General features: G+C 34.8%; 1 protein-coding gene across 3 annotated transcripts in view; it reads left to right on the top strand.

Annotated features, from left to right (window-relative positions):
• SCML2 (sex comb on midleg-like 2 (Drosophila)) overlaps positions 1-9,415 on the top strand; it is a 108,837-nt gene that overhangs the window by 80,453 nt on the left and 18,969 nt on the right. For all 3 annotated transcript variants that reach the window (XR_001001561.1, XM_011940219.1, XM_011940220.1), the window contains exons 8-10: positions 1,639-1,856; positions 7,115-7,235; positions 9,176-9,379. Coding sequence is in view for 2 of the 3 variants with exons in the window: in XM_011940219.1 (XP_011795609.1) it covers positions 1,639-1,856; positions 7,115-7,235; positions 9,176-9,379 (543 nt within the window). In the remaining variant the exon portion in view is untranslated. The remainder of the gene's footprint in view (positions 1-1,638; positions 1,857-7,114; positions 7,236-9,175; positions 9,380-9,415) is intronic.

Genomic DNA, 9,415 nt, shown 5'->3' on the forward strand with positions numbered 1-9,415 from the left:
ATCAGCTTAAGGAGATTTTGGGCTGAGACGATGGGGTTTTCTAAACATACAATCATGTCATCTGCAAACAGGGACAATTTGACTTCTTTTCCTAATTCAATACCTTTTATTTCTTTCTCCTGCCTGATTGCCCTGGCCAGAACTTCCAAACTATGTTGAATAGGAGTGGTGAGAGAGGGCATTCCTGTCTTGTGCCAGTTTTCAAATTGTTCCAGTTTGCCAAATTGTAAAGACCATCGATGCTGGGAAGAAACCGCATCAACTAACGAGCAAAATAACCAGCTAACATCATAATGACAGGATCAAATTCACACATAACAATATTAACCTTAAATGTAAATGGGCTAAATGCTCCCATTAAAAGACACAGACTGGCAAATTGGATAAAGAGTCAAGACCCATCAGTGTGCTGTATTCAGGAGACGCATCTCACGTGCAGAGACACACATAGGCTCAAAATAAAGGGATGGAGGAAGATCTACGAAGCAAATGGAAAACAAACAAAAGCAGGGGTTGCAATCCTAGTCTGTGATAAAACAGACTTTAAACAAACAAAGATCAAAAGAGACAAAGAAGGCCATTACATAATGGTAAAGGGATCAATTCAACAAGAGGAGCTAACTATCCTAAATATATATATGCACCCAATACAGGATCACCCAGATTCATGAAACAAGTCCTTAGAGACCTACAAAGAGACTTACACTCCCACACAATAATAATGGGAGACTTTAACACCCCACTGTCAACATTAGACAGATCCACGAGGCAGAAAGTTAACAAGGATATCCAGGACTTGAACTCAGCTCTGCACCAAGCAGACCTAATAGACATCTACAGAACTCTCCACCCCAAATCAGCAGAATATACATTCTTCTCAGCACCACATCGCACTTATTCCAAAATTGACCACATAGTTGGAAGTAAAGCACTCCTCAGCAAATGTAAAAGAACAGAAATTATAGCAAACTCTCTCAGACCACAGTGCGATCAAACTAGAACTCAGGATTAAGAAACTCAATCAAAACCACTCAATTACATGGAAACTGAACAACTTGCCCCTGAGTACATACTTGCTCCTGAGTACTGGGTACATAACGAAATGAAGGCAGAATATATTGTATATTAACCTTAAATATATAATTTTTATTTGCCAGTTATACCTCATTAAATCTGAAAAAGGTCAAGAGCAAGGGAGCCCCTGCCCTCTGAAACATGAAGTGGGAGCCCTAGGCAATTGCTTTGCTTTGTTTTTCTATGTTGATGTGAGAGATGATTCCTATATATGACATAATTGGATAGTGTATTCTGAAGGAGAGACTCCTTTTTGTGCTTCCCATAAAAATATGGGAAGATCCCAATAGGTAAGTTGCTATAAAGTTTTACCACGCTAAGTTGAAGTTACTGATTCCTCTGATAAAAGCCTCTTTATTTTTTCTGGAGAATTAAACTATTTTCTGATAATATGAAATCTTAGGATACCTAAAACTTCATTTCAGATAGTACTTTTAGTTTTAAGTGGTTTTCAGTGAATGACCTTTGGAAATGGTTTTAAAGGTCAAGTAAAACTTATTTTGAGTCATAAGGAGACAATACCTTGTGTCATTTACTTTAATAATTTTTATATTTTTTCCTCAGTTCCTATTGTAAAGAATATAGCAAAAACAGAGTCTTCTCCTTCCGAAGTGAGCCAGCATTCAATGCAGTCTCCACAGAAAACTACTCTAATATTACCAACACAGCAGGTCAGGAGATCAGGTCGAATTAAACCACCTGGACCTACTGCAGTCCCCAAAAGGAGCAGTTCTGTTAAAAATATCTCACCAAGGAAAAAAGGTCCAAACTCAGGAAAAAAGGTTAGTTGTATCTCCTCCTAATTTGTATTATAGGTTTTTGTAGTGTCTTATTATTTATAACATGCAATTTAGGAATTTACTAAGAGTATGATGAGGGTCTTTAGGAATGTACTAAGAGTATGTAGGCTTTTGAAAGCCTCACATAACTATCAACAGATTATTTCTTTGCTTGGGTAAACTTAAAACTTTTTATAGTGTTCTACTTCTTCAAAACCACAATGAAAGTACTATTAATACATGAGTGTATTTATGTTCAGACTAGTTAATTTGAAACTCAGTATACTTTAAAAATCATTATGAAGTGAATCTTACTGTACATATATTATACTTCAATAAACTGGGGCAGGGAGAGAAGAATCAATGTGATGAATTCAATAATGCTGGAGTCAACTCTAAAACCTAGAAATAATAGAAAAAGCAACAACCTGAAGACACTGAAGAGTGAATAGAAGCAGACAGATTCTGGTGGCAGGGGAAGTACTGACTGGGAGAAGAGGTGTTATACAAAGTGAGTTTCCATTGTTGTGGTTTTAAGCAAGTACACTTTGTGTAGCATGTGAGGCAACAGGAGTATTAGTAGAAAAATGACAATTTATCTGTCCTAGGGAAACCAGAAAACAGAAAAGTCAGGAAACCTGTGGCTGTTAAAGGGAATGGAGGGATTTTGGAAGGGAAAGGACCAGAGAGGGGATCTGCAAATTCTGTCTACCAGTGTCTCTGACCAACCCCTGATCTGAGCATGTTTGTCTAATACACACAGGCCAGTGTAGCTAAAGCAAAAGATCTGAACTGAGGCTGGATGAAATTAGGCCCAAGATCAGAATTTAAAGTTCAAGTCTAGCCAAGGTAATTAGTAGCTAAACAAAAGAAATAACAATCATCAGAGAAATACAGAATTTAGAATCTGCACAAATTTTTGTAACATCTGGAATGTAACTCAAAATTACCCAATACATAGTAAAATGAATAATATTTTCAAGAGAAAAGAAAATCAACTGAGACGGACCCAAGTATAACCCAGATATTAGAACTAGCAAACAAAAGTTTTAAAGTGGCTATTCAACTGGTCCTCGATGAAATTACACACACACACACGTGCACACATACACACATATACACACACAATTGTACTGATTAAAAAGACCATCTTAGTGGAGAAGCAAAGGATAAAAAGGAGCCAAATTGAAACTCAGGAACTGAAAAATACAGTATCTGAAGTAAAAGATTCACTGGACAGAATTAACCAGAATTGACCAGAGATGACAGAAGAAAGAGTAAATGAACTGGAAGATAGAAGAATAGAAATTATCCAGGGTGAAAAACTCAGACTAAAATTGAGAAAGAAAATGAACAGAGACCCAGAGACCTTTTAGATAATATCAGAGGTCCAATACAATGTAATTGGAGTCCCAAAAGGAAAAGAAAGAGAAACTGGAGCAGAAAAAATATTTGAAGAAATAATGTCTCAAAATTTTCCAAATGTCATGAAAGATTGAAATATGTAGACACAAATTACTCAACCAAGAGCAAACAGAATAAGCACAAAGACATCTAAGCTGAGGCATATTAGAGACGAACTGTTGAAAACCAGAGACAGAGCAAATCTTAAAGGCAACAATGTAAAAATGAAAAAGTACCTGCAGAGAAACAAAAATTTGATTAACAGCTGACATTTCTCATCAAAAGCCATAGAGGCCAGAAGAGAGTAGAACATCTTTAAAGGACTGAAAAGAAAAAAAAAACCAAAAAAAACCCTGTCAACCCGAAATTCTATATGTATCAAAGATACTCTTCCAGAATGAAGGTGAACTTAGAATATATATAATTTTTGTTTGTCAATTATACCTTAATAAAGTAGAAAAGACTCCTAAGTAGAGTTCAATAGTTTTCTTCATATAATTTATACTCTCATTTATTCTTATTTATTTCTGCATATTTTATGATTTTTGTTGCTATTGTGAAGGAAATCTTTTCCTTATCACTCTTTTCTATGAAACAAAAGATATATTTCTTAAAAAAAAGAATGAAGGTGAAGACAGTTTCATTTTCAGATAAAAGCATACTAAGATAAATCACTGTCAAACCAGCACTGCAGGAAATGCTAAAAGGAAAATCATCAGGCTAAAGGAAAATGGGACCAGATGGAAACCTGATTTCTCAAAGAGAAAGGAATTGCTTTGAAGATGGTAAATCTTTGGGTAAATGCAAATGACTTATAATAATATGACTATTTATAACTAATTACAATACAGTGTTGCAGAGTTTATATTAAACAGACATGAAACAATTGTAGTATAAAGGCCTGACGTGGGGGATATGGATCCTATATCATTGCAAGATTTCACCATTTTATGTGAAGTGGTACAATATTAACTTTATATGGCTTGTGGAAAATTAAGGATGTACATTATAATCCCCAGGACATATTGTAAAAGAATTATAGCTAAAAAGCAAAGAATTATAGCTAAAAAGCCAATAGAAAATTAAAATGTAATTCTAAGGAATATTTGAATATTCAAATACATTCAATATAAAATATTCTAAAGAATATAAACTATTAACAAAAGGAAAGGAGGGGTTGGGTACAGTGGCTCATGCCTGTAATCCCAGCACTTTGGGAGGCCAAGGCAGAAAGAATGCTTGAACCCAGGAGTTTGAGACCAGTCTGGGCAACATGGCAAAACCCCATCTCTACACAAAATACAAAAATAGCTGGGTGCAGTGGCGCACGCATGTAGCCCCAGCTACATGGGAAACTGAGGCAGCAGAAGAATTGCTAGGAGGTGGAGGTTGCAGTGAGCTGAGATGGTGCTATTGCACTCCAGCTTGAGTGACAGGAGTGAAACCTTGTCTCAAAGGGGGAAAAAAAAGGAAAGGAAAAGGAGGAACAGAACCAAACACAGAGGAGACAAATCAAAAACAGGCAATAAAATAGTAGATCCAGCCAGGCATGGTGGCTCGCACCTGTAATCCCAGCACTTTGGGAGGCTGAGGCTGCTGGATCACCTGAGATCAGGAGTTCGAGACCAGCCTGGCCAACATGGCAAAACCCCATTTCTACTAAATATACAAAAATTAGGCATGCTCACAGGTGCCTGTAATCCCAGCTACTCAGGAAGCTGAGGCACAAGAATCGCTTGAACCCAGGAGGCAGAGGTTGCAGTGAGCTGAGATTTCGCCACTGCACTGTAGCCTGGGTGACAGAGGGAGACTCCATCTCAAAAAAAAAAAAAAAAAAAAGTAGACCCAGATCCAAACATACTAGTAATTGCATGAAAAGTTAGTGGATTATCCTTTTTGGTTAAAAAGACAGAGATTATCAACATGGATTTTTTTTTAAAAAAGACCCAAATATATCCTGTCTACAAGAGATACACTCTAAATATAAAGACATAGAATCTTTTCAGATCTCTTGGGGCTGACTGAATTAAATGCCAGCAGTATTATCTTACACATTCCTGAGTTCAGCCATCTGAAATCAGTAGCTGTAACATTTCCATTTTGTTTCAACTTATGTTTGCTGTATGGAAAAAAAAATAACATTTTAAAATATATTGATACTGGTATTCTTTAAAAACACTCAAAATTTACAAAATAAAAAAAGTCAAAGCTAAATATTTCAAAAATACAGTCACGAACACTGAAAAAAATCAAGCAGATTGTTCTAATATAAATGTTAGCAGATGAAAAATTTTAAATGAAAGAAGAAAAGTTAATAGTGAAATTTAAAGTGAAATAATATTTTAAATGTATTAAAAATTAACATATATGTGTATTTTCCAGCTTCTGAAATGTCTTTGTGATTAGTTGGTATAATGGTGAAAATATAAGATAACACCAAATAGTTTCCTTTGATTCCTTTAGTTTTTAGTTCCAAGCTAATTTGATAATTTTGGAGAGCTCTCTGAAAACATTGTTTATTTGATGATGGGGATGGAGTAGGGACAATTACTATACTCTTGTAAAAATTATTTAAAAAATTTTTTACTTTTTATTATGAATATGTAATACTTGTATATATTTATGGGGTCTATGTTATATTTGGATACAAGTTGTCATTTTCTTCCTCCCCTTAAGGGAGGAGTGCAGGAGCACATTTTCTAAATAAATGTACCTTTATTCAATTTGCAGTGTTAATGCAAACATGCTATCTTGGTATGTCTCAAGACAAAGGATTCAGATTTCAGATTTTTAAAATAGTGAAAGAATGACATGATCAACCCAGTAATTATAATTCAGTATTGAAAAATAACATGATTGTGTCCAGGCAGTGGTGCATGCCATGTAATCCCGGCAGTTTGGGAGGCAGAGGTAGGAGGATCTGTTGAGCCCAGGAGCTCAAATTCAGCCAGGGCAACATAGTAAGACAAAAAAAAAAAGTCACATTTTTTGTTTCTTTAACATTGATAAAAAACATTGTATCAATGTTAAATAAACAATAATGTGATTTACTAGATTACTGTCAACCCAAATGACAGTCATTAATTTAAGCAAATAAATTCCAGCAACATTGAATGTTCTGTTTTTTACTCCTTTGCTCCTGCCTTTTAAATGTCCTCTGTTATTACCTTTTCTATGCACAGGTGTCCCTTCTCTTATATTGGAGAGTCATGTTTGAAGGTAGCTCCTGGAAAACCCCAAGAGTTGATGTAAAATAAACAAAATACTAGTGAACTTTTAACAATGCTCAGGAGACATTGGTTCTTATAGGCGATAGGCATAATTTTGTATAGACTTTAGCAAGCTATCTGTTGTGATTTTGTCAGAATTATTGTATGTAATATGGAGAAATATGGGTTAGACACAGCGAAGACTAGATGAGCAACTTCTTTCTGAAAATAAACTCTGTCCTCTGCCTTGCTGAGATTTTTTTTCTATTGGATGTATTGCTCTGGGTTAGAGATTTACAGACTTTTCTTTAGCAATGTGAAAAAACTTGTCTTACAGGGAACCTCAAAAAATAAAATTAAGTTTTACGGAATAAACTAATTTGGCTAAGGCGTGATTACTTGGAGCAGGAGTAGGACAGGGAATCCCAGCCATCTGGTCTCTTCCTCCCATACCTGGACAGTTCATGGACCTCTGAGAAGCTCAGTTTGGAAAGTTCTGCAGTTCATGACACACACAGGGGTTTCCAACCTGAGGACTTCTGATAACTAATAATTTTGTAAACCAATGATATTTATAATTTTCTTTCTTATCTAAGAATATATTAATGAGTATTTTATACTTGTATTTTTTCTCTTTCTTTTTAACAGGAAAAGCCTTTGCCTGTGATATGTTCTACATCTGCAGCTTCTCTAAAATCGCTGACCAGAGACCGTGGCATGTCATATAAAGATGCCGCTTCTGGGCCATGTAAAATAGTGATGTCTACAGGTAAATTCATATTTTAAAAATCGTATAGAATTACTAATCTTTTATCCTGTATTATTTTCAGTGTCTTCGAGGTCCTGGAAATAAAATAATAGGGGAAAAAGATGATAATATTAAATATTTATCTTAGCATTTTTCATATTAAAGTATTTTGAAATTCTGATTGTTCCATTTTACATTACGGAAAAAGTCTTTAAATACATGAGTCACTTGAAAATTCAGATACTCTTAAAGTATTTTATCCATTTAAGTAAGATTTATGAAATTTACATTATTGTCAAATCTATTCTTGTTTTCCCTTTATCTCATTTCAAAATTTGTCTTTTTGTATTGTATGTATTTTCAAAGCTACCTCAAACCTTTTCTTAATGCCTTTTAAAAATTATCTCCCTTACACTGTCCTATTCCCTGGACTTTTTTTCCTTTTAATTCTTTCCTGATTAAAAGTAAATTTAGTTTTTTAAAAATAGAAGTCACTTTAAAAATGATTGTTGTAACATATCTCATTTTTTTCAGTTTATTATTTCTGATTTTTAATTAGCAGGAAAGACTAGCTGAATGGATATAACACAAAGGAGATAAAACATTGAAATCCTTATTTAGCTTCACTTGTATTCAGTAGAATTTGTCCATGCCATCAGCACCATGGGTTGAATTTTTAATTGCTATTTCATTTCTGAAGGATAACATAGTCTTTCCTCTGGCTGTTGCCACAAAGTTGAATTGTATATTTCAACAGAGCAAAAGTGAGACTGATCAGTTTTCTTATACTAAATATAGACTATGTGTGTGTGTGAAAGTTTTGCAATATTAATTAATGGATTAAAAATAACGTGCTTCTTAGGGGAACAATTTATTTTATTTTTGGTAGTAATGTGGCCTCATGTTTTGTTTTTTTTGGTTTTTGTTTTTTGAGACAGTCTCACTTCATCACCCAGAGTGGAGTGCAGTGGCGCGGTCTTGGCTCACTGCAACCTCTGCCTCCCAGGTTCAAGCGATTCTTCTGCCTCAGCCTCCCAAGTAGCTGGGACCATAGGCATGTGCCACCACACCCAGATAATTTTTGTATTTTTAGTGGAGATGGGGTTTTGCTGTGTTGGCCAGGCTGGTCTCTAACTCCTGACCTGAGCTGATCCACCCACCTCGGCCTCCCAAAGTGCTGGGATTACAGGCATGAGCAACTGCACCCAGCCTCCCTCATGTTTTTATAGTGTATATTGATTTGCATTTGTTGATTCTCAGTAAAGAAAATTATTGGAAGTTGGCATTTATGTGATTATAGATGAATTGCTTCTGTATCATATGCTTTTATTATACTAAGGAAAGAGTTTATTTTAAAATTTTCTTCCGTGAATCTTGGTATATATAGAAGGAACATTTTTATTTTCTTAAAATTAATAAAATATTAATATATATCAATAGAACTTAACTGTTATGTATATCTTAAATTATTTGGTTACTTTAGAAAATATAATTGAGGTGCAGTATTGGTGATTTAAAAGAAATTCAGTTCAAAAAAGAGCATAGCAAGATGACCCGTTTTGAAAGGAAATTCTTGTATTGTATATACAATTAAAAGATGAAAATATTCATCTGTCTTTGTGCCATTTTATATAATGTGGGAATGTATGAAGAATTGTTTTTGTGATGTTCCTAAAATGTCTGTAGGTTTTATATCATCAGTTTGGACAAGAGTCTAAAAAATTGAGTAAACATTTTGATGGTTTCTTTGTGGGTTCATTATGAATGTATGGTTGCATGAATGTAAAAATATATTTACCTACATATTTTTAGGTAACAGAAATGATCATTGATACTAACTATATTTAGGTTTTTTGTGAGTGAAGTGGCTAGTAGGATATAGTAATTGATTATGTAGTGTTTTCACAAAATTTCTTTTAATCAGTCTCATTGTTATGTCTGCACACGTATTTTTCCTCAAGTCTGTGTCTATGTAAACAAACATGGAAACTTTGGCCCTCACCTGGATCCGAAGAGAATCCAGCAGCTGCCTGACCACTTTGGCCCAGGCCCCGTGAATGTGGTGCTTCGCCGGATTGTGCAGGCCTGTGTGGATTGTGCCCTTGAAACTAAAACTGTTTTTGGATACCTGAAGCCAGATAATCGTGGAGGAGAAGTGATAACTGGTATACTTATCTAATACATTGTCTAATTCAGGCCCT

The sequence above is a fragment of the Colobus angolensis genome, unplaced genomic scaffold, assembly GCF_000951035.1.
Source record: "Colobus angolensis palliatus isolate OR3802 unplaced genomic scaffold, Cang.pa_1.0 Scaffold188, whole genome shotgun sequence".
Classification (NCBI taxonomy): Eukaryota; Metazoa; Chordata; class Mammalia; order Primates; family Cercopithecidae; genus Colobus; species Colobus angolensis.